Consider the following 26,495-nt stretch of genomic DNA (forward strand, 5'->3'; position numbering starts at 1 on the left):
TTCAATTAATATAGAGCAAAATCCTTTTATTAGGGACATACACACTTATTCACTCTTAAAAGACAGCATCATTCAGGCAGGCAGATTCAGACTCATACAATAGATAGACAAGAAACAATGAAAGACACAGGGAAAGAGAAGTAAAGAATTGGTATCTGGGCTCAGTCTTGGTAAAATTACTTCAAGGGGAAGTGTTTTAATGTCTTTTCTTTAATGAGACTAATGCATTTTGGTACTCTAAGGCTGTTACTAATGTGTTCAACCCAATACAGTATAATGCAAAAGTATTAACATAAAGAGCAGTGCCATTTTAAAACAGTAGTAACAAAACCTGTTAAGAAAAGAAATAGTTAGGGACTGGGGAGATGGCTCAGTGGGTGTACTCGCTGTGCAAGCATGAGGACTTGAGGTCAAATCCCCAGTGTCCATGTAAAAAGTTGGGCATGTCCACAAATGCTTGTAACTCCAGCAGTAGTGTACAGAAATAGGTAGATTCTAGGAGTTCATTTACTAGGCTACCTGAAATGGTAAGTTCTAGGTTCGATCAGGTACACAGGTATACAGACATTCATGTGCTACACATCATACAACTAACTCTGTCTCTCTCTTCCTCTCTCTCCCTTTCTCTCTCTCTCCCAACCCCTCAGGGGTTTGGGAGGGGTATAATGACAGCAATCTCATATAATTAAACTACAGTCACAATAAACTACAAAAAAAAAATTCACAATGAAAATTACAAAACATTGATAAAAGGAACTGATGACACCAGAAGAAGGAAAGATGATTCTTCTTCATGTGCTGTAACAATAATGTCAAATGTTCAAACTATCCAAAGTGATTTGCATAGTACAGATATCTCTTTGAAATAACAATGAAATAAAAACAGAAAAATAAAAGACCACTTCCCACAAGAAAAGATATTGAAAGGTTAGTTAATAACAAAGGTGAGGTATAACTGATTTCAAGTTATACGCAGAGCAACGGTAAGGATTAGCAATGTATGTAGGTAAAAGATCCCAGGAATAAATCCATGCAATTAAGAAGCAACTGACTCTTCACAAAGAAACTAAAAACATCACCAGAGAATGAACAACTTCATTAATACATGATTCTGGTATAAATAGGAATCTCTACGCAAAGGACTAAAATTGGACTGTTATCTCTAACCCTGTACAAAAGAAAAATAAATAAATAAACTCAAAATTAAAGAAAGACATAAATTTAAGACCTACTAGAAAAATAAGCTCAGGAGAAACACTAGTATAGACAGTGGCATTAGTATAGGCAATGTTTCTGGAGATAATGTATAGGAAAAAAAAAAAGACAAATGGGATCGTATAAAACTAAAAAGCTTTTGCATAGCAAACGAACCAATCAGTAAGAGTGACAACACAAGCCAGGTAGTAAGGGTGCATGCCTTTATTCCAAGCACTAGGGAGGCAGAGGTAAAAAGATCTCTGGGATCTCTGCTCTATAGAGCTAGTTCCAGGGCAGCCAGAGCTACATAGAGAAGAAACCTTGTCTTGAAAAACAAACAACAAACAAAAGTAACAAAACCACCTACAAACTGAGAGAAAATATTTTCCTATGATTTATTTAACCAATGATTAGTATCCAGAATATATAGGGACTTCATAATTCTTAGCAAAAATTCATGTAATCCACTTAAGAAGTAGGCAAATTACCTATCTAAACACAAACTACTCAAAAGGAAAAATACAAAGGGAAAACAAATATATGGACAAAGGGGTGAAAAGGTAGGCCAGTTTCAAGGTGCTTGCTTAGCAAGTACAAGATCCTGGGTTCAATCCTCAGTAGCACACAAACTAGTAGTAATCCAAGCACTTGAGAAGTAGAAACTGTTGGCTGTGTTTGATTTTTCAATTACTTCACATGCAATTATCACTGGTCAATAAAATGTCAACAATTGAATCCTTCTTAATAAAATACAAAGTAGTTAAATATACTGACTCAACTCCTCTAATCTTGTTCCTGCAGAAGTAGTCTTAAACAACACACAAATAAGAATAAGCTCTGCTAAATTTTATTATAACCAACAATAATCTGCCAATAACGACAAATAGGAAGTAAGCATGGAAATGTGCACCAACCTTCCAGTAGTCAGACTGTAAACTGTAGTACCTCTGGTATGCAGATAATGCTAAAAGAGGAAAAATAATTATGAGTCACAATTATGTTTCACTTTAAAGTCAATGAACATTTTAAGAAACACACTTGGTAACTAAGAAGCTGCCTTTGATGATGAGCACTGATTTCTCACTTGGACCCACAAGATAACCAATGCAGGATAAAAAGCTTGACTGATACCTTTGCCTTTGTCTATCTCCCTTACTTGAGGTCATGTACATTTATACTAATTCTGTTAATCATCAGGACAAAAAAAAAAAAAAATCCCTCTGTTCCTAACTTTGAAAGTAATAAACTCTACCTAAATGTAGGCAGCACAATGGTCTCTGGACATAAGACTCTCCTCCTCAGTGACAATGCACTTTATTCCTAAGGTCCCTTTGGGCACTGTCTACTCCCATCCCTTGAGAAAAATAAACTACATATTCTATATTATACTGAATGTCTTCTCTGAATTCTTCTGAAAAAGATCCCAAGGACTAGGGAGTCAAGGGGAGTCCACATAGAAGTCTGATAAGAGCAGAACCTTTCTTGAAGAAAATACCAGCAAATATGTTCCTCTAGAAGTACAATGCATAATAAAAAGAGGATATAATTCACTGAAAACCAGAAGATATAAATGAAACACCCAAGAAAATGTGAAATCCAAGGATAGTAAGTATAAACAGAATCCAGGAATTGAGGCCTATCCTTAGATTCTGCTGTCCTTTGTAACTCCTTTCTCAATCTGAGAACTGAAGACTTACATAAACCTTGACCCCAGATTCTCATATAGGGCCATATTTTTCCTAATTGTGTACAATCTGATGAACTTCTTTGTCTCACCTCTACAGGCTACAAAATGGATAGAAAGCAGCACTCATACACAGAGACAAATATTAAGTACTCTGTTCTGATCAACTTTTTAAAATCATCTATCTGCTCCTTATATTCCAAGAGTACCTGGCTGTTAGTCTTGCCCAGTGTACTATGGGTACTAGGCTTGTCAGGATTAACAAATACCCTACCTTACTCTCTTCCTCCAAAAGGGCTCTTGTGGGGGCTGAAGATGGCTCTGAACAGATATTCTTCCAAAGGTCCTAGCTTCAATTCCAAACATGGGTCTATAACTACATTTCAAAGGGATCCACCACTGCCTTCTGGCCTCATGCATGTGGTACATAGACATACACGCAGGCAAATTCCTGTATACCTAAAGAAAGGGCACTCTAACTCCTAAGTAACTGAAGCTAGACCATGACCCAGAATCTCTAGTTTTACGTCTGCTAAGAACCAACTACTATATTGTGAACAAACGGTACTTTCTATATATAAATGTATTTGTGTTTCTTCTCAGGTAGTTTGTGTATAGGGCCCCATTCTATAACTCAGACAAGCCTCAAACTCCCAATCCTCTTTCCTCAGACTCTGTGTGATGAGATTTGCCTTTTAGCTCAATTTTTCCAAACTTAACAATATACTTTGAAAAATAATTTTATTAGTGGCTCTAAAAACTGAAACAAGAAAACCAGGGACACACTGAAATTTCAGACATAGGGCACACCCATAGGGAAAAATTGAAGGATAATATTTGAAGAAAACATAGACTGTACCCAGTATTGTACCACCTTTTAACCTACGTAGCAACTACATGTCATTTCTAATATTCAATAAACTGCATATATATATCCTCTTATGTCCATGAGGCTAAGTAAAATTTAAATCCATAATGGAAATTAACATTTTTGAAACTTTCTATATAGTGCTTCCAAATTATAAATGACACATAGAAAAAAACTCAAGTTCTTAAACTTAGTACTGAGATGAAGGTGCACAGCACAAAGCCTGGGTTTAATTCTTAGAACAATTAGGGGAAAGTGAATCAAAACATATTATCAAATACCTTAACAAGTAACTTTCATGTGAATATTAGTCTTTCCTTTATCAAAAATAAATTACACCAACAAGCATATCGCTAAAAATTAAACTATGAATTATGTTTTCCAGTGTTACAGAAACGGATTTAAGGTTATCCCATTTCCTAGTTCTACATATATCGGTGTGTAGCTAGTCAATTAACTATTAAGAGGAAAGTAAATTAAATTATCAAACTAATTAGAACAGAAAACATTTCTACAGTGAATGGTATAACTGACATTTCAGATATCTGTTTATAGTATATCCCCAAACTTTCATCACTGATTTAACAGTGTTGCTACTAGCAATCTTGGTAATAATATTAGTCTAGAAATAGGCCCATGTGGGGGAACTGTAGAGAGCTGCGTAATGCCACGCCTTAAAGATGGAGCTGGTTTCTGCCTTCCACCTTCCCGATGGTGAGTGCTCTCTGTCACAAACAACTCCATATTTGGCTAAGGCTGAGGATCTGGCTTGCTTCCATGTATGTGGACCTATCTGCATTGCCCATGAGGCACGCTGGGGTTGGCTACCCAGAGGCTATTTAAGCTGTGGGCTGGCTTTCCCCAGGGTCAGAAGATTGTTCAAGGTTCCTGAATAAACTGCATTGAGAAGAAAAAAAAAAAAAAAAAAAAAAAAAGAAATAGGCCCATGAACTTTGGCCCAACCACCACAGGCTTATAGCTGAAAATCATGGGAAAGGTTTTCTTCCTACTGCTGAATATGATCAAGGAAATATATGTCATAAAATCCCAACACAAGAGGAGCTATTTCCCAGGCACATAGAAGATAACAGAAGAACCAAATGGAAAGTAGTTAGATCTCTCTTAACTTGAAACTGTGACACAACTCATCTATTAACTTTCTAATTGTGTGAATATCTAGCTATGTGAGTATTTTCACTATACAAGGTAGAATAAAGTCTTTGACATGTGTCCAAAATTATCGTATTCAACAGACATTTGAGTCTATGACAATTTTGTACTGTTAGGATACAAAACACAAAGACTGCTATTTTAATGATGCCACTTAAGACAAACCTGGGGTGAATGTTTTCCATAACCTAATAATACCCTTCTCTTGACTATGTATAATTCACTTTTAGAATTAAGAATTATTGAAGAAATCATAATAACATCCAAATTAAAAGACACTGAGTTTCAAGAAGCACATTGTTGTGGATATAAAGATGTTTTTGTTTTGGTCCCAGGTGTGGGATGTGTGATTGATTCAAGATAGCTGTTCACAGCAACATACTATTTGGCTTATGTCATCTCTGAGAGGAACTCTTTGAGAGCTGAAGATAGTTTAGATCTGAGGACTTTGGAGAGAGAATAAATGCCACAGCCCAGAGAGTATGGAGGCCCCGAGAAAGAAGAACGCTGTCCCTGCTTCCCCTTGCTGCTCCTGGTTGCTATTGTGAAACAAAAAGTTAAGAGATCTCCTGAAATGAGGATTGGACTGGTTCCAAGGAACCCGAAGACCCTAACTAGCAGGAAGCAGCTAAGAGAACTAACTGCACCTCCTCTCCCACTAACCCCTTCTCTCTCCTATCTGGTGTTGGGGTGTTGGAAAGGATTAGGATAGAACAGAGAAACAGGTAAAAGAAATATAAACAGGAGTTTTTAAAAAGTACAAAAACAGTACACTGTTATTACTGGTTGGAAGAAACATGGCATCTAAAAACAATGTTGTTAAATTAATACATAAATATGAAACCTCAAATTCAAAGTCACAGAGCTGATACTCTAAATTGAACGGAGAGTTAAAAATTTCTACCCTCTATCTTTCTATTCAACTACACACTTTCTCAGTAATTACACTCTTCCTCCATTACGTTTAGCATCTTATTTTAAGATCCTAGTAAATTTTTTCTGTTTCTTAATCCACATAAATCAATGAGATCCTCATCTATTAAAAATAAGTTCTTAGTTCACTGTCACTAGGTAAAATAGGGAATATAGAAATCCTTTCATTTTAATATCCTTATGTTCCAAATCTGTTTCAGAATGACTGTAACAAATACATCAAAATTTTTGCTAGCCAAATTTACTATCAATTATTAGAAAATAGACTGTTTGTTCTTCCACTAGAAATATCTCACAATAGAATATTGTCATTTAATCAAAGAAGTAAGCTCAGGCAAAGCTTACTTTAGACCTACAAAGTACTAAATCTTGCTATACAACCTGTTTTAGCCATTTCTAATTGTCTATGAACTAAAACATTCCAAACCTACTCTGACACAATATTTCACATAAAGGGTGAGAGGGTAGAGGGAGTAAGGAGGGAAAGAGGTGAATTGTTTGAATGAAGAAGTAAAAGAGAAAACTCTATCATTGGTTAAAATTTTTCAAAGACTTGGAAAAACTTCCACTTCAACATGAAAAGTGAATTAGTTTACAGTTTAATGTTCTCATACTAACATCAGGAATGATTACTGTACTCTAATTGAATTGTAGTTTTCTGAAATTGCCTTCCAAGTCTCTTAACTTATAATTTCAGCCTTTATAATAATTGTTCAAGGCTGTACTTCTCCCTCAATACAATATTAGTTTTATTCTCCAGATTCCATTGGTGGTAATCCTAAAATCAATTCCTTACTAAATAAAGGCTACACTCCCTTCCATGGAATCTAATGAATATCAATAGGCCTCAACTTTGTTACAATCCATTACTGTTTTTAGGATAAATTCCTAGAAAGAAAATTACCAAATCAAATGACAGAATTACTTTTTAAAACATTTTGTAAATATTACGAACCAAAAAGATTAAGATGTTGTACAAAGCTATTTTTCATTCAACATAAAATTTATGTGAAATTACATATATATGTATATACAAACATACATATATACACACGCACACACACACACTTTTAATCAACAGTACAATAACCATAGCATACCATTTACTGATCAAAACAATTTTTAGGAGTTCATGGAAAACAGGAAGTAGGTGGTCAGAATGATAACTACAGTGAAACCATAGTTCAAAATGTTCATAAAATAGGTTCTACGGCTTACTGTGATAAGTAGTAGTGAGTTCGTTTTTTATTGTTGTTACTATTGTTAAGTGTATATGTGCCTAAGTGCATGTATATGTACCACAAAGGTCAAAAAAAAAAAAAAAAAAAAAAGGTTAGATTCCCTGAAACAGGCTGCTGTTAGCTGCCATGTGCCATAAGAACAGAAGTCAGGTCCTCAGCAATAGCAGCCAGTTCTCTTAACCACTGAGCCATCTCTCCAGTCCTAGCTTATATTTTAAGACAAATTTATTTATAATGAGAAAGCAGCCCTCAAACCCCCAAGAAGAATTCAAAAAATGCATTAATCATTAGAAACTATAGAAGCTACTAGCTTGAAATATAATGATATACCCATTTTCTTCCTCTTCCTATTAAAATATAAGCTACCATCTACTAGCAACAGCCAACTAATCTACTTTATACAATGGTAGGTGGGTATTTACAGTACATTTTTTACAGTGCCTTAAATATTTAGATACCTTACTCTTCTCCCATCTCACTTATTACTCCCACCAGCTACTTTGTCAACAGTCTGTAGATACATGTTCACATCCCACCTTCCAAAACAGAAAATTTTCAAATGCGCCTTGATTCTTTGTTATCGTCACAGACCAACTTTTTGTTTGTTTACTTATTTGTACTGCAAGACCAAATCTCAACTCTGCAGCCCAGTCTGGTCAGGGAGTCACTACACTAGCCTCAAACTAACATCAATCCTCCTGCATCTGCCTGCCAAGTGGTGTAACTATAAGCATGAGTGCATGCATACACACAGAAGCTCCTCAGAAGCCAAAGGTATTCGATCCTCCGGGAACCAGAGCTAGAATTACAGGTGATTGTGAGTCATCTAATATGGGTGCTAGGACACAAACTTTCATCCCCTGAAAAGCAATATATGTTCTTAAATGTGGAGCTATCTATCTCTCCAGTTCCTAACTGAACATTTTATGAATCTAAAATGTAGCTAAAATCATTGAAGAATCCAGTTTAAAAAGTTAAGGGCTAGCAAAATGACTCAGCAGGTAAAGAAGCATACTTGCTGACAGGTTTAACAGCCTAAGATCAACTCCAGGACTCACATGGTAGATGGAAAAAACTACAAGTTGTACTTTGACCTCCATACCCATGCCATAGCATGTCCATACACATATGTATTTTCAAAACACACAAATAAATGAACTAATTAATTAATTGGGACACTTAAAGTAAGAAATAAGGGCTGGAGAAATGGCTCAGCTGTTAAGAGCACTGACTCCTCTTCCATAGGTCTCAGGTTCAATTCCCAGGACCCACATAGCAGCTCACAACTGTATGTACCTCCTGTTTCAGGGGATCCAACACCCTCAAATGACATATATGCAGTTAAAACACTGATGTACATGAAATAAAAAAAGAAAATTTATTGAAAAATAAAAGTTAAAAGATACATGGTTTAGTGATAACTAAAGTATCTACATGACACAGAACCCTGAGGGAATTTCATGTCTAGGCCCCTCTTCATGTGTTGTCAAACTAATGTGTTTTGAAGGTGTAGCAAAACAAACAAGCAAACAACAACAACAACAACAAAAAACAGATTTCATAAAATTCTATATACTTTTAGTGTAAAAGTTCCCTTTAAATAAGTTACCAGCAAAAAGTGATGCTAAAACGCCAGTGAAATAACTCACTTGTCCATAAACCTGACAACCTGAACTCAGTTCCTGATACCCTCAAGAACAAAACAAAGAGAACTGACTCCAAATGTTTTTCTCACTTACACACCACATGCATGTACCCACAAACATTAATAAGTCCAATAAATAAATATAATGGAACATTTTAAGTGCTCTTATTGATGTCTGTCATCCTGTTGAGCAAAAGCTATTTTACTCAATACTATCCCAGGATCACGTAACAATCCTAAATCACTGAGCAATCATCTATTACTTTTCTGCCTGTTATATACTAGAAGGCAAAAACCTGGGGATGTTTATATTATCTGCAACTATAAATAATGGAGCAATTTTGAATGAGGATTAATCATCTTACCCAGGGTCCACCTTCTTGCTTAGCTTCTTTAGGTGTACAGATTTTAGTATGTTTCTCCTATATTATATGTCTAATATCCACTTATAAGCGAGGATATACCATGTGTGTCTTTCTGATTCTGAGATACCTCACTCAGGATGATCTTTTCTACTTCCCACCATTTGCCTGCAAATTTCATGATTTCCTTGTTTTTAATAGCTGAATAGTATTCCAGTGTGTAAATGTACCACAATTTCTGTATCCATTCCTCAGTTGAGGGACATCTGGGTTGTTTCCAGATTCTGGCTATTACAAATAAAGCTGCTGTATGTCCTAGAATAGCTTTTCTTCTTAGTCTACCCCTTGCTGTGGCCTTGAAATTGCTAAGCAAGCACTACCACTGAACTAAATTTTAACCATTAAGATACAGCACTTAAAAGGGCAGGGCTTTTCATGGAGCAAAACAAAAATACAATGCAGTGTAAGTTTTGTAGGTATAGAGGGGTATCAGTTTTACTGAGCTTATTTTATTGATGACTGACCTGAAGCCACATGACATTTCGCCATTTCTATCTACTGTTTGGTTCATGAGCTTATAGCTTCTTATAAGTAAAAATGGCAGTGCCCTTCAAATGGTGTAATTATAATTACTTAAATCAACAAAATCAAGAAGAAAACAAATTACCTTTTGGATAGTCTTCCAATAATAGGTTGAAGTGACCTAATTGACAAAAGAAATCAGATTCCACTTTTCCTTCAGCTTTTAAGATCAGAGATTCATAGCAGCGGACAGCCTAGAAATAAAACACAAATGTTTAAGACATAGCTAAAAATCTTAAAAGTGCATTTTCTTCCTAAAATAATGTATACATCCTCCACTAAATCAATACCCAGGAAATCAATATTTTTCTTATATATTAATACAATCAGGGCATCATTATTTAAAAGAAATAGCTTCTGAAAGTACTTACCAAAAGTCCCACTGATTAGGGCATAAATGTCTTTCCCATCTCCAAATTTCAACAATATTTAACAATTCATATAAAGGAGCATTTGGCCAATTCTGCTCATAAATTACAAATCTAAACTATTACTGTAATCTGTTGATACAAACAAGACTATTCTCAAATCAAATATCATCCATCTTTCCTATAAGCATGGAGAACTTAATTGAATTATGTGAGAATTCATACACTCTCTACAGTAAGAACAGCTACCATTTATACTCAATAGTTCCCTTCTTGCCAAAATCTATACCGGACTTAAAATACCTTTTGTATTTTAATTCTAATTCTTAAAAACAAACAAACAAACAAACAAAACAAACAAACAAACAAAAAAAACTAATTCTAACTCTACCTTAAACTTCCAAAATATTTATATACTCTCAGATTTCCTTTTTCAGAGAACAAAACAAAACAAAAGCTATTAATTCCTTTGAATTTTAAGACAGGGTTTCTTTGTATAGCCTTGTTTGTCATAGACTTGCTCTGTAAACCAGTCAGGCCTTGAACTCACAGCCCATACCTCCCTGAGTGCTGGGATCAAAAATTTATTTAATCACTTTACAGCCTGATCCCAGCCCCTTCCCTCTTCTCCTCCCAGGCCTGCCCTCACACCTCCCCTCCTCAGCTCCCCTCTCCTTCTCAGAGAATGAAAGGCCCCTAAGAGGCCCCAACCCATCCTGGCACCTCATGTCACTGCAGGACTAAGCACATCCTCTCCAACTGAGACCAGGCAAGGCACCCAGCTAGGGGTTAAAGATCCAAATGCAGGCAGAGTCAGAGATAGTCCCATTATGTTAGAGAGCACACATGATGACCATGCTGCATATCTGCTACATATGCATAAGGGGTCCAGGTCTGGCCGGCCCATGCATGCGGGGAACCACAGCAACAATAGGCTGAGCTCAGGAAATTCTTTGGAAGAGTGGAAAGAAGAACTGAGGGAATCAGAGGGGTCAAAGACACCACAAGAAGACCAACAGAGTAAACTAACCTAGGGCCATGGGGGCTCATGGAGACCGAACCAGCAAACAAACAAAAACAGGTGAATTTTAAATTTAACTACCCACATACTTAAACTGGATTGGGATTTTCTTAATTTCCCCCCAACATATCCACTTTGAGTTTGCTATATCAATGCTGGTAGTGAAACATGATGGTGACAGAGAAAAAAACAAATGAGACTGAAAATGAGAGAAAAAAGCAGAAAAGGATTTCCAAGCAGTTTATGTTACCATTTTCATACAGAAACTACATTTATTTGACTTTTGTAATTCTGATATTAGATCCAGCCCTAATGCTAGCATAATTTTTAAAGAATGATAAAAAAATATAGTTTACAATATTCATATAGAAAAACAGTACTGTTTATAATATTTTCAAATCAATGGGCTTGGACTGGCAAAAGAGTTAATAGGAGGGAAAATGCTTACTTTACAATCTGTCTTCTATATTCACAAATAACCCATCTCCCATTCCCCTATGGAAGGAGATAATCAACCAGTATTTTTATTTCTGATCACTGTCATGCACACATGTACACAACCATTCCTTCTCCTTTACCCATTCCATATGCTGGATAATGATGATGGAGGACACAAATTATTTTTTAAAGGTTAGTAACAATAGGAAGACATAAAATTAAATTGTTTAAATTTAGAAGAAAGGTCACTTACATGTCTACCCAGCAAAAATATTTCCTGCTGAAAGAATAATTTTGAAACTAGGTATATTACTATGTTCCTTTTATCTCAGCTACTTAAAAAGATGAGGAGGACTTCAAGTCCAGGGGTTCAGAATCAGTCTAGGCAGCATACTAATGTTCCCATTTTAAAAGAAGGGGTATATTTATATTCATATTTTTATATTTTATTTGAGCTTCATATACTATATGCACTGTACTGAATTTATATCATTTCCCCCTCCATTTCCCTAGTACTCCTGAAAGTCACTGTCTATTACTATTTACACACACACAATTTATAAAAGGGCTGAGTTCATTTAGTACTACTCATATGCATGTGTGCTTAGGGTTGACCACTTCAGAATGGATCAGTTACCAAGGGCTTGTTCTTAAAATAGATCAACCCTCCTTTTCTCAGTAGTTGTTAATTGCCTGTAGCTCTTCATCTAGGGGTGAGATTCATCTAGGGCCTTGTGAGATTCCCTACTCATGTTGGCATGTCAATTGTTTTCTTTTTATCAGGTCTTATTTAGGTTACCATTTTGTTGAGATTCCATAGGTATAGCTTCCCTGTCAGAAGACACTATTTTGTAGCAGATACCCACCCAGGTCTTCTGGCCCTCACAAGTTTTCTGCCTCCTCTCTTCCTTGATATTTAATGATATTTAATGGATATTTAATGGAATCATATTGTAGATATATCTCTGCTGCAAAAGGAAGCCTCTTTGATAATGTGTGAATACTAAACTCATCTATGGGTATAAGTATTTAGAATTCAGTTAGAAATTATTACTAGCTTAGGGAAATGGCAGTAGCAGGTTCTCCTCTAGGGTCTTTGGTCTCACCAGCAGAAAGGTAGGTGAGCAAGATTTACAGTACTGGGCATGATTTTCTTCCTAATGAGTAGACTGTAATTCCAATTAAGACAGCTGTTGGAGGGCTTTGCAGCCAGTCCTGAAGATACCTGATAAAACAGGATCAGATGAATGGGGAGGAGGTCCCCCCTATCAGTGGACTTGGAAAGGGGCACGGTGGAGATGAGGGAGGGAGGGAGGGACTGGGAGGGAATGAGGGATCGGGACAAGGCTGGGATACAGAGTTAATAAAATGTAACTGACAGAAAAAAAAAAAAGACAGCTGTTGGTTCCCTGTAGGTTCTAAGTGACACTATTGCACCTTTCCGAATATCTGGTCATTATTATGGTTTGTAGACTTTACAAGTAGGTTGTACTATCGATTACTTTTCTCCTTTGACATATTACACAGCATCTTCCAGTACTGAGAGCTAGTTCTCAGGAATATTTCCAATTCCATTTTAATACAATTCCTCCAGGTCCTATGCCTGAAGCGCATGGTGTCTTCAGCCATATCTGGAAGGCAATCAATAGCCAAAGCAATAACCTACATCATTTGGGGGTTTCTTGGACTACCCTGAACAACAATGCAAAGGGGGGTATCCTATGCCTGGCACTGTGCTTTTGCTCAATAGTCTATGGCTTTGGGAGAACAGAGATACGTTACCCCAAGTGCTCTAAGTTCATTTAATACAAATACAGACACACACATACATACACAAAGGTACACAGTATTTATAACTTTGCAGGTACACAAGTAAAATCTTTCCTATACAGACTATGCCTATATATAAGTTGTGAATAAATGACTAGACTGTAAAACAAATGTTAATAATACAAACTCTAGAAATTATACATGTATGTCTCTAGCTGGCCCATATAGAAGCACTAATTTGTTTACTTCTCTATACTTTCCTGTCTATGGTTCCAGTACTCCAAAGGAAGCAGGAGGAGCACAAGTTTAAATTAATTCTCAACTACGTAAGAGTTTGAAACCAGCCCTAACTACATGAGATCTGCCTTAAAAAACAGGCTGGGGAAACTTGCTTATTCCAGCACTAATTTTTTAAATTTTATTATTTTATTTTCTATGTATATGTATGTACGTGCCTGTGGCCCATAGAGGCCAGAGGGCATTGAATCCCCTGTAACTGGAGTTATAACCGGATGAGGTTTGAGTGCTGGAAATTAAACCCAGGTCTTCTAGAAGAGCAGCAAGTGTTCTTCTTCTTTTTTTTTTTTTTAAGATTTATTTATTTATTATGTATACAGTGTTCTGTCTGCATGTATGCCTGCAGAACAGAAGAGGACATCTGATCTCATTCATTATAGATAGCTATGATCCACCATGTGGTTGCTGGGAATTGAACTTACAACCTTTGGAAGAGCAGACAATGCTCTTAACCTCTGAGCCATCTCTCCAGCCCCCAGCAAGTGTTCTTAATCACTGAGTCATCTTTTTTTTTCTTTTTTTCTTTTTTGATATATTTTTTTAAAATGACACCTAGATATAATTCATACACTGGTTCACTAGAACACCAACCTACAGCCAAGAGAGTCCTGTCACCATTGCTTTAACCTAAAACTTAAATGATGGCTAAATTTAGTTTTTCTCCCTATCTAGAAGGCATCTGAAAGGGACCTAATACTTATTTTAGTCACTCCAACAGCTACCAAAGTGCCTAAAAGGAGATCTCAGGATCATCACTTCAGAGACCAGCCTTGGCAGCCAACAGCAAAACAAGGAGGAAGAAAAACACATGAATGCTCCTATCAGTACATCAGGAGATTCTAATGGACTTTAATTTAGAAATTTAAAAATATTCTCAGTTTTGGCTTTTCGGGGTAACCTGTATAGTACTTGCAATGACGGTGATAACTCTTCATAGCAATAAAACTTTAACTAAGACAGATGCAATAATTAATTCCTTATTAGAAGCCTCAGAGGCTCTTTGAGAGGTGGTGCACACCTTAATTCCAGAGTCTCTGAGTTCAAGGTCAGCTTGGTCTACAAAGGTAATTCTAGGACAGCCAGGGCTACCCAAAGAAACATAGTCTTGGAAAAAAACAAAAAACAAAACAAACCATAGCTAGCTAAACACAAAAGGCTGTGAAGACAACAGGTAATGAGTTGAGGAAAGGCACACTACTCCTGCATTAGGATAAAAACTTACTGAATTTCCTACTTGGTGTTCTTGCTAGCCCAGCTTAGATCCTGATACACCCTTCTACAAAATGAAATTGCTTTACCATGCTTTGTGTATGTGTGTTCTTTGTGGGAAAACAATAATATTCCTTTACAAAAATAACTAGCTTAATTCCGTACTGTTTTAAGATACAAAATGGTAAGCTGCACTCCTTCAAAGTATATCTTGAATTAAAATGAATGACCCACTTTCAGAAGATAACTCGGGATTTAATGAATGAATAAAATATCAGAGAAAAGTGTTGCAGATAATATAAATATTGATCTATTAATGTTTATTACTAAAACCTATAATTATCACGGCAGTATCATCTAACGTGCTTTCAATAAATCAATAAATCAATAAAGACACAGACATCTGATGGATTTTAGAACAGCCTTATTTTACCTGGGGCTGAGCAGATATTAACACCAAAGCTACCTATTTACCTCCCAGGTCCCATCCCATGACCAGTGCTTTAATAATTTCTATCTGGGGTACTTCCCATCCATAATTTCATAAATACTTGCTTAGTCTTCTCATCTGGGTTGTTTTTCTCTATCCACCCCTATCTGGCTGCATGCTTCTCTCCACGCTAACCCATCTCGGCTCTCCTTCCTACCTTCTACCTGTCTTTCCCCATGATCCTTCTGTCCCCCAAAGCCCAAAAACCTTAGTTCTACCTCTCATTTCTGCCCTTCGCAGGTGTAGCACTTTTTTTCAGCCAATCAGGAATGATTTCTTAGGCAAGGTTACAAATGTCATTTTTGGGTACCTGAGTGTCTGCTCGTAAAAGACAGCAAGCAAACCCAGAGGAGCAAAATAATAGCAGCAGACCAACCCCATACAGAACAGGGACTTTCAATTGAGAAAATTCTGTCCCCCTCCCACAATGGCCTATGGGACATTTTCTTTATTGATGACTGATATGTCTAGGTCACAGAGGGTGATGCCACCCCTGGGCAGGTAGTCCTGGGTGGTATAAGAAAGCAGGCTGAGCAGGCCATGAGGAGCAAGGCAGTAAGCAGCACTACCTGTGGCCTCAGGATCAGTTCCTGCCTCCAGGTTCCAGCCTTAAGTTCCTGGTCTCACTTCCTGGATGATGGACTATAAACTGCAAAATGAAATAAATCCTTTCCTCCTCAGTGTTTTGTCACAATAGGAGCCCTAAGAAATTTAGTAAAGCCCTGCGTTTAGGTTGAGAATTCCACTGCCTATTTCACTTGTGAAAAGGTACCTTTAATCTGCTGTAAGCTTATAAATGAAATTTCAAACTTATAAAAACAGAAATTTGAACACAGTACTGGCAAAATGGCTCTGTGGGTAAAAACACTGCCACTAAGTCTGACAGCTTAAGTTTGATCTCCAGGACACACATATTTAAAGGAAAAAAAAAAAGACTCCCATAAATTACTCTCTTAGCTCCATAGTGTTGCCGTGCATGACACATGTGCATGCATGTGTATACACACACAAGCTTTTAAAATGAAAAGGGAAATCAAAATAGAAACTAATACTGTTAAAAGACTAAATTAAAGCACAACATTTGAAAGAAAAAATGATATATTAAACTTTATAAAAACTACATTTTTTTCTACTCTTCAGAAACCATTAAAAGGAAAGCATTGCAATCTGAAGAAAAGAAATTTTGAAAACATGAACCTGGCACAATGCTTATACACAGACCATAAAAAGACCTCTCAAAACAATGCAAAACCCCAGTTTTGGGGGGAAGCAAAGAAAGGCAGATCTCTATGTGTTCGATGCCTACCAGGTCTATATAGACAGGGCTACAAAGTGAGACACTGTCTCAAAAGGTTTTATTTTTTAACAAACTAAACCAAATATGTTAACTGTTACTAATCAAAGATGGGTAGGTAAATTAAAAGCACTTACAATTAGAGAAATGCAAACTTAAAACAGCATGAAGAAGGCATACTATTATTTACATTCTAAAGTGTTTAAAATTAAGAAGAGTAACCATTCCAAACACTGACAGGAATATGAAAGTATTGGAACACTCATACACTGCTAGTAGAAATGCACCCACTATGAAAGTAGTTTGGACAGTCTACTATATGTAACCTCATCATTGTACTCATAGGTATTTGCTTAAAGAAAAGGAAAGCAAATATATGCCCATATAAAGACTTTCAAAGTATATTCGTAGAAGTTTTAAATATCAAGAAACAAGAAACCCACAAGTTAATAAAAAAATAAATGGGTATGCAAATTGTGATATGCTCATATGTTCAATAATTTCTCAGCAATATAGGTGAATATACATTAATACACAGGACACAGGTGAACCAAAAAAATTATTATGAAAGAAACAATGACAAGAATATACACTACATGATTCCATCAAACCAGAACTTTAGAAGATGCAAACTAATCTAATCTTATACAAAGCTAATTTAGTGACTACTTAAAGAGAGCAAAGGAATGCACGCACACTTAAAAAGCTCCCAATGATAGCCAGACAGTGGTTGCATATGCCTTTAATCCCAGCACTTGAGACAGGCAGATCTCTATGAGTTTGAGGCCAGCCTTGTCTACAGAGTGAGTTCCAGGACAGTCAAGGCTACAAAGAGAAACCCTGTCTCAGAAAGCAGAAAAGAAAAGAGAGAAAGAAAGAAAAAAAGAGCCACAATCAAGAAACTATAGCCACAGTCAACAGAAAAATCAAAATATATTCCAATGAAATATAAGGTTGAGAAGGGAGAGAAAAGTATAAACACGTTAAAGAAAGACCATGAATATGTTGAGAACCAAATGAAAATTACAAGGTGGAATACACTGGATAGTAGTAGTAGTTAGTAGTAGTAGATGATTAAGCATTAACAAAGTCAGTGAACTTTTAAGACACACAAGAATACAAAATGAGATCCAGCAAGGAAAAATATCTTCTAAACAAAACAGAAGGGGGTAATGGGGGAAGAAGGGCCTAAAGAGATTACTCAGTGAGTAAGAGCACAAGAATGACAACCCTCCAGCTAGGCCATGGGATTGAAGCCTGGGATTGAAGAGCAGAGACAAACAAGTAGATCCTGAGAAATTGCTGGCCAGCCAGGCAGCATGTATACCAGAACTGGCAAGCTTCTGGTTCAGTAAGACTTTGCATACTTCATAGAGAAATATTGGATGGAAGACACCTGAAGTCCAACTCTGTATGCCCTCCCCACGTGAGCAGGTACACATACTTTTACACTCACAAAGGAGACTGTGCTGGTCTCAACTGTCAACTTCATATCTATGATAACCAATGATAGGCCTCTGAGCATGCCTAGGGAACTTAGGTTAACCAAGGTGGGAAGACCTGCCCCATGTGAGTAGCACCATTCCCTGAGATGAGATCCTAGACTGTATAAAAAGGAAAAAGTGAACTTAAGCACAAGCATCCATTGCTTTCTTTTTCCTGCTTAGATGCAAAGTAACCAAATGGTTCCATCTCCTGCTGTTTTCACTTCCCCACTATGCCAGGTCTTATTTGCTCCATCAGCAAGCAAATATAACCCCTTCCTTTCTTAAGTTGCTTTTGTCTGCATATTTTATCCCTGCAACAGAAAAGTGGAAAAAATTAGCAAAAGAAAGTAAATAAGTAAAAAGGACAAAAAGAAGTAAAAAAAAAAAAAAAAGAAAAGTAGCAAATAACCTTAAACTCCTGATTCCCAGCCCCAAGTTGGAATTATAAGATAAACACTACTACATCTGGTTCATATGAGAGCTAGGAATCAAACCTTGTACATACTAGGAAAGTACACTAACAATTAAGGTATACATACATACATACATACATCCCTAGCTCTCAGTAATCACTTGATACACCCCAATTAGAAAGCAGATAGTTTCTAATTTCAGAGCAAGGTAACATACACTAACTTTTCCCTCTTCTATCCTATATACATATATATTAAAGAAATTATTCTAAAGCCAAAAATAAAAGGATGCTGAAAGCTATTAAGGAGAATTACTGTCTAAAGAATCCAAGACTCTAGGGAAGACAACACTTCCTTGACTTTTCTTTTTATATATCACTGATCACATACTATGAACAGGTACTAAAAAGAGCTTCACCTCAGAACCAAACAGGAATAGAAAGAAGGGGAAAAACCTACAAGGAGATGGGCCAACACATCTTTAGGAGCATTTAAAAAGCTCGAAGCCACTCAAGTTGCCTAGATCAGCAATCATCACAGTAATGTATTATTTGGTCTAGAGCAACAGCAAAGCCCAGAACCTATTCAACTTCTGTTCTACCAGAATTCTAATAGGTTGCCTGGTCTATCTGTGACAGCAAGTTCATATATAGAATCTATAAATAAATATATAAATAAACAAGACATTTTATAGAAGACACACATGTGAAGCACATGAAAATGCTAATTTCATTCCCTATTGGAGAAATGCTTATTAAAGTCACAATCAATTATCACAGAATACTTATTGGAATGAATACAACAGCATATATGTACATAACCCTAGCCTCGGGGAGGTAAATGAAGGGAAGGTCAGGAATTCAAGACCACCATTAGCTACATAGCAAGTTCTAGACAAACCCAGTTCATGTGACACCAGTTCCAAAACAAACAAACAAACAAACAAACAAAAAGGAATGCATAAAGTAGGTTAAAATACTGGCAATGATTCATTTATTGCTAGTAAAAATATAAACTAGCATAAGCACTCTGGAAAATAATTTGGTAATCCCTTCAAAAACAGACCTGGGCATGCTGGAGCATGCTTTTAACCCCAGCACTCAGGGAGGCGCAGGCAGGCCAAGAGCTGTAACTTTGAAGCCAGTCTGGTCTACAAAGGGAGTCCAGGACAGCCAAGGCTACACAGAGAAACCATACCTCAACTCCCCTCCACCCCTGACAAAAAAAAAAAACAAAACAAAACAAAAAAACAAAACAAAAAAAAAAACAACTTTAAAACAGACTTAAACAGGCAATCCCACAATCACATTTTTATATATTTATCCTAGGGAAAATATTCAAAACATAAAGTTAATGTAAATGTTCAATGTAGTTTCCTTGTAATAACCAAAAATTAAAAGTAAACTGTTAGGTTTCAAGTCCAGGACAAACAGCTGAGGTGCCTATTTAACACATCAAAGCAGACACTGGCCCCAGGTTCTCCCCACAAGGGCCCTCCAAGCTGACATACCAAGGCCCCTACCCTGAACTCTCTAGCCCTGGGGAGGTGGGGGGGGGGGAAGGACACAGGACAGGTGCTACCCTATATAATTCAACCATTTTGGCTACCCCTCCTGGCTGCTGCACCTGTTTCCCCTCTCCTCAGGGTCATGACTACTCTGGACTCTCCTAGACATCCCTGCCTCTGGCTGTCTCCCTTTTATCTAAAATAATATTTCTCTACCACTACTGGGACCAATCCTGTCCTTTTCTTTATTTTTTTTTTCCATTTAGTAACCAAAACACTTCTTTGAATGGGCAATTTACACAAGCTCTGATTTTCTCATAACCATGAGGAAAAATAAACAAACTATTAAAAAAAAAAAAGACAATGTAGATGAGCTAAAAAATGTTCTATGACCCATTAGGTTAATGGTCTGCAGATACTAAGCTTTGGAAGAGGGGAGAATTGAAATAGTTAAAATATAGAGAAGTAGTTAAAATATAGTTAAGATTTGAGAGTGTCTATCTACATTTCTTGTTCTAGATCTTGGCAATTGCACTAAGTAGTTAAATGAACCAGTCACTATCATTGAAGATTAGAAACATAAATGGCTCACAGTATCTCACTATGTATTTCTCTGCAACTTCCTATGGGTTTGGTAGCTCACACTTGTAATGCCAGCAACAAGAAGGCTGAGGTAGAAAGGTTACCTTGAGATAGAGACCAGCCTGGGGTACAGAGATCATATCTCAAATTTGTCTGAAGGTTTTTGTTTGTTTGCTTGTTTTTGTTTTTTACATGGGTGGGGTGATTTAAAGCAGTGTTTATCAATTTGAATAAAAATAAAATAAAATCCAACATAGGCTAGCTACCTAAAAGTAAATTTCTTTAAACATAAAGACACAAACAGGTTAAAGCAAAAAAAAAAAAAAAAAAAGAAAGAAAGAAAAGAAAAAAAGATCTGCCATGACACCATTAGTCAAAAGAAAACAAAAGCTGTATTAAAATCAAGGTAGTTAGTTAAGCAACCAACTAATCCTCCCTTCTTCCAAAACCTAATCCCCAAGAAACCTAGGTGGGTGAAGCTAGAGGAAGTTCGCAAAAACATATGAACAGAGGAAGGGGAGGGTGGTAATTTTATGATTTAAAAAATGGACTAATTCATCAAACAGCTGTAGCAAATCTAAGGATTAATCAACATGTTTAAAGAGTTTTAAAATGCATTAAAAAAGGTAAAAAAAGCAATTACAAAAATTTCAGCAGCCCTCTTTTGAATGACTGATATGATAACCTACAATAAGTAGCTTAGTGAAGACTTCAGAAATACAATGAACTTGAACTCATAGATATGCCTTCACAGTGCATTATTTTCAAGTTTAACAGAAAACACCCATTTGACCATAATCATCTAGATCATAAGGCAACGTGCAACATTTTTTAAAGGATTCAACATACATTAAAAAAAACAAACAAACTCATCTTCCAGTAATTTTGGAGAAATCTCCAAATATCTGGATATTGGTCACCTAACATACTTGAGAGGAAAAAAATAAAACTGATGGATCAAATTTTTATTTGTATTTGTAATTTTTATTTTTTTTATAGCAGGTATGTTGAGGCATGCTTGTAAACTGAGGCAGGAAGGCTAAAAGTTCAAGTTCAGCCTGGGAGAAGAGAGGAAGGATGGGGAAGAACAAAAAATATTGAAGAAACCAAACAGAAGGATGTATACAAAACAGCTATCCAGTATTAAAAACTAAAGTCATCAAGCTCAAGAAAAGTGTAAGAAATCACAACCAAATGGAATAACCAGGGTTACCAGGCAAAGTTGCTCATGCCTGTAACCCCAGCACTCAGGGAGGCAGAGGCAGAGGCAGGCGGATCTCTGTGAGTTCAGGGACAGCCTGGTCCACAAAAGTGATTCAAGGATAGCCAAGGCTACACAGAAAGACCCTGTCTCAGAAAAACAAAAACAAACAAAAAAGAAAAGAATACCCAGGGTTTGTTAAGCTTTGTTAATACCACTGACCATCCAAACACAAGAGAAAACACACCAGATACAAATTACAGAAATATTACAAAGAAAATATTAAATTCTATTTATTTTCTAAAATGATAACACTTACGCAACTTTGATACGCTATTTGTATGCAGCCTCAAAGCTGATAAGCAGCGAAGTGTGATAGGGCCAGGGAAGATATGGGGAGATAACATATATATACATATATACATATGTATACATATATACATATATATGTATGTATATATATGGGGATATGTACATATATATAAATAAAATCAATCAGAAATACCACTTACTCTTTTCTGCCTATTTCTGAAGGTGACAATTTTAATACTCACTCCTTCAGAGATTCTTCCCTGAATCCCCTACAAAATCCTACCTGAGACATACACATGGTATAATAAATAGTAGTTCCATTTATTAGAACTACTATTACAACACTTAATAACCGCTAAATACAGTGCATTTTTAGAAGCATTCTTTACAGGATTTAATCCAAATCTAACAGTGACTATTATCCTATTTTACAAATGAAGAAAGGAAGGTGTTAAAACAAAGGTGTTAAACGACTTATTTAAAAGACAAAGAGAGGGCATAGGAATTTAGAGCATTTGCAGAGGACAGCTTCAGTTCCAAAGACCCACAAGGCAGCTCTCACCACAATCTCCAACTACAGTTCCAAATTCACCTCCAGGTGGTTAAAATGCTACAGGATTATTTAAGGGGCAAATAGAGCAACAATCAGAAGTATGTAAAAAACAATCCGGAAAGAAAAGTATTTACAAATAAACCAAAAGCTAGGGACCTTGAAATGGTCACACAAGTAAAGGGAAAACTGGCAGAAACAAAAGTTAATCCGTGCCTCAAAACAAAACTAGTACATAAAAAGGAAAAAAATATTTTCACCACACTTACATAGCCATAATCTAAGTGCTGATTTAATACAGAAGCACATTACAGATAAAGAGTAATAGGCAGGCTGAGTAGGGGAAGAGGCTATCTTCTGTTGCACACAAATGTCTGAAAAGGGAGAAACAAAATACCAGCATTAACAATATGAGATACAAACTGGGCAGTGGTGACACAGGCCTTTAATTCCATCATTTAAGAGACAAAGGCAGGCAGGCCTTTGAGTTCAGAGGCTACACGGAGAAACCCTGTATCTTAAAAAAAAAAAAAAGTATGAGATACAGTGATCAATCTGAAGGACTGGAAAGTGAGTTTGATCAGGGAGCCAGGGTTTGTCCTTTTGTGGGTTCATAGTCTGCTGGATAAAAGGTTATCAAAGTGGTCTAAAATGGAAGCTTAAGAATATAATCAAGTTTCAAATTCTGTAAAAAAATCACAGTACAGGACCAAAGAAAAGTAGGGTGAGGGGAGTGAATAATAAGGGGAAGTTAAGACCTGAGTTCTAAGAATGCAAGTGCATGGATATGGACTTCACTGGTTTCTGGCTGCCATGGTGTCTGATAAAAAAAAATAAAGTTTTGTTTTTCTTTTCTTCAGAATTGTTATGTGGTGAGTTTCTATTCTGTTGTTATTCCTTTAAAGATTCTCTTTTGACAGTTTTACTGTAATGTAAACTAATGGGCAGCTCTTTTGAGTTTAATCTACCCAGACTTCACTGACCCTTTTATTTTAATACCTTATTTTTCATTATGTTAGAAAGTTTTCAGACAGTTAATTTTTTAAATGTTCTTCAAAGTTACAATCCATTTTTTAAAAAATTAGATTACTTATTTGTGCCTGTATCTGAATGTAACTCTCAAAATTCGTTTGTTAAAATTTAATACCCTATTGATCAAATCCTTCCCCTCAGAGCTCAGGGAACCCTGCAGAAGAGGCAGAAAGAGTGTGGGAATGGAGGACACCAAGGAAATAAGGCCCTCTAAATCAACATGAGCAAAGTTCATATGAGCTCAGAGCTCATAGGCACCAGGTCCTCTGCACATATATTACAGCTTTCAGTTTAGTAATTTTATGGAACTCTTGAGTAAACAAGTGGGTCGCTGTTTTGTTTTTTTGTTATGTTTTGTTTTTTGAGACAGGGTTTCTCTGTGTTACCTTGACTGTCCTGGACTCGCTTTGCAGACCAGGCTGTCCTAGAACTTAGAGATCCACTGATCTACCTGCCTCTGCCTCCCTGAGTACTGGGATTACATGCTTGCACCACCACGCCAAGCTGGGTCTCTGAATCTTTTGCCTTCTGTTGGAGCTCTTTTCCTTCTGTTGATTTGCCTTGTTCAGCTTTGATGTGATGGTTTTATCTTAACTTTATTTTGTTACAGTTATTGCTATCTCTTATAAACCTGTTCTTTTCTAATGAGACAGAAAGGGAGTGGATCCAGATGAGAGAGGAGGTAGGGAAGAGAGGGAGGGGAAACTGTAATCAGGATATATGAGAAAAGATTCTTTCAATAAAAGGGTAAAGATGTTTGCTTTTCAAGAAAAAAAAATATTAATCTCCAATGTGATAGAAGCAAAAGTTGTAGCCTTTAGGAGGTGATAAAGACATGAGAGCTAAAGTATCACCAACAGGATTAATGACCTTATAAAAGAGGCAAGAGATCTATTAATTCACCTTTCCACCTTCTGTCACAAAAAGATGAAACAGGAAAGCAGAGAGCAAGTCCTGACCAGATACTGCAGTCACTGCTCCTTCGTGCTGATCTTCCCAGGCAAGAATTGTGAGAAATAAAATTCTGTAATCTATAGAATGCCCATTCTGTGGTATATTTTTGTTTTGTTACAGCAGCACAAATGGACACACACCAGGTAAAATTGAAAGGCATGATGAAACTATATGTTAAACCTTCTCACATCTAGAGAGAGGCTCAGCAGAAGGCCAGGTTTGGATCCCAAGTAACTCACTGTTAGGAAATATAAAGATGATATGGTGGCAGGCATATGGTTGGCCCGTGCCAAGGTGTACCCCTTGAGAAATTATGTGCAACGCAACCGATCTGGTGTAAAAGAGGTTTATTGTGGAAAAGAGGAAGGGAGCCATGAGTGTGAGTGTGGGCCATGAGGGCAGAGAGAGAAGAGGTAGGGAAGGAGAGAAAGAGGGCGCCCAGGACAGAGAGGGAGAAAGAGAAAAGGAGAAGCTGAACAGAGACAGAGAGAGAGAGAGACAGACAGACAGATAGACAGACAAAAAGAGCACACATGCTGTTGTGGTAGGGCCTTTATATCCTGCACGCCTGGTGAACCTGGCAGCAGTGTCATGTGATGACATAAAGCAATTGCTAGAACCCTGAAGGCAGGCCAGCTAAATTGCCTGTATACTAACATTCCTCCTCTTTCTTTAATGAAGAATCAAGGAAGGGGTGGTTGGTGGGTCGGGAATGGGGGTGTGGTTCTTTGGACTGCTTTCTACTAATCTTTGAGGACCCTAAGAAAATTGAGATGCTGGAGAAGCCCTGGAAGGGCTGGCTGTTTCACTGCTGTCCAGAACATCTATGGCCTGGCTGAAGCAGTCTGTGAGGCTGAGCTGAAGCACCTGTAGGTATGCATTTGAAACTCCTAGGACTCATTCTCACCTTACTACCTCTTCCTTCCTAGTTCATCAGTTTTTAATCAAACAAAAAAAGTAGGAATGTTAGTGTACAGGTAGGTGATTCAGCTGGCCTGCCTTCAGGAATCGAGTATGTCATTACCTGCCACCACCGACAGGTATATGTGGGGGGGGGTGAGGAGGGGCAATAAAAGAAGTGCCCTCTATGCTGGCCACTCTCTCTTGCTCTCTCTGTCTCTCTATATATATCTTGGGTGCTCCCTTTTTCACCATCCCTACACCTCTCTCTCTGCCCTCATGGCTCACTACCCTTCCTTCCCCTTCAATAATCCATCTTCATACCAGATCTCTTGCGTGGTTCTTAATCATCTTTATATATCCTAACAACCACTTTCTGTAATTCCAGTTCTAACAGATCTGATGCCCTCCTTCTGGCTTCCACAGGCACACATGCACACCAAGCATACAGTCACACACACATATATACACACACACACACACACACACACACACACATATATGTATGAACATAAAAATAAACCTTTTACAAACATATATTTTCCTATGTAAGACACTCTATACAGAAGTAATTATATACCTATGTTAATGTGAATACAACTAAACATATAACTTATAGGACAATGACAGAACAAAGGGAGAAAATAAAGCTTTTTATCTAAGTAAAGTTCTCATACACTAAAGAAATTAAGTTGTCATTAATCAGAAGTGTTAGGTTGTTAACTGTAACTACCACAGCAGCCACTCAAAAACATAAATATGGGTGGGGGGGGTAAAAGAGTTACTCAGTAAAAGTTCCTCTGCTGTGCAAGCAAAAGAACCTGAGTTTGATTCCTCATGTTGTTGTTTGTTTTAAGGGTACAGTAACTCATGTTTGAGATTCCAGCGTTGGGGAAGTGAAAACAGAAGGATCCTGATGGCTCACTGGACAGCCCTGCCTTCCAAGATTCCAAGAACAGATTGTCTCTTAAAAAAAATAATAATAATA

At 36.9% G+C, this 26,495-nt stretch overlaps 1 protein-coding gene across 17 annotated transcripts in view; it reads right to left on the reverse strand.

Moving 5' to 3' along the window:
* The window catches only part of Kdm6a (lysine demethylase 6A), a 119,886-nt gene that overhangs the window by 75,729 nt on the left and 17,662 nt on the right, over window positions 1-26,495 (reverse strand). For all 17 annotated transcript variants that reach the window (XM_060374897.1, XM_060374891.1, XM_060374899.1 and 14 more), the window contains exons 3-4: window positions 9,768-9,876; window positions 2,112-2,161 (exon numbers count right to left, since the gene is read on the reverse strand). In XM_060374897.1, coding sequence (XP_060230880.1) covers window positions 2,112-2,161; window positions 9,768-9,876 — 159 coding nt within the window. The remainder of the gene's footprint in view (window positions 1-2,111; window positions 2,162-9,767; window positions 9,877-26,495) is intronic.

Source organism: Meriones unguiculatus, chromosome X (assembly GCF_030254825.1).
Source record: "Meriones unguiculatus strain TT.TT164.6M chromosome X, Bangor_MerUng_6.1, whole genome shotgun sequence".
NCBI classification, from domain to species: domain Eukaryota; kingdom Metazoa; phylum Chordata; class Mammalia; order Rodentia; family Muridae; genus Meriones; species Meriones unguiculatus.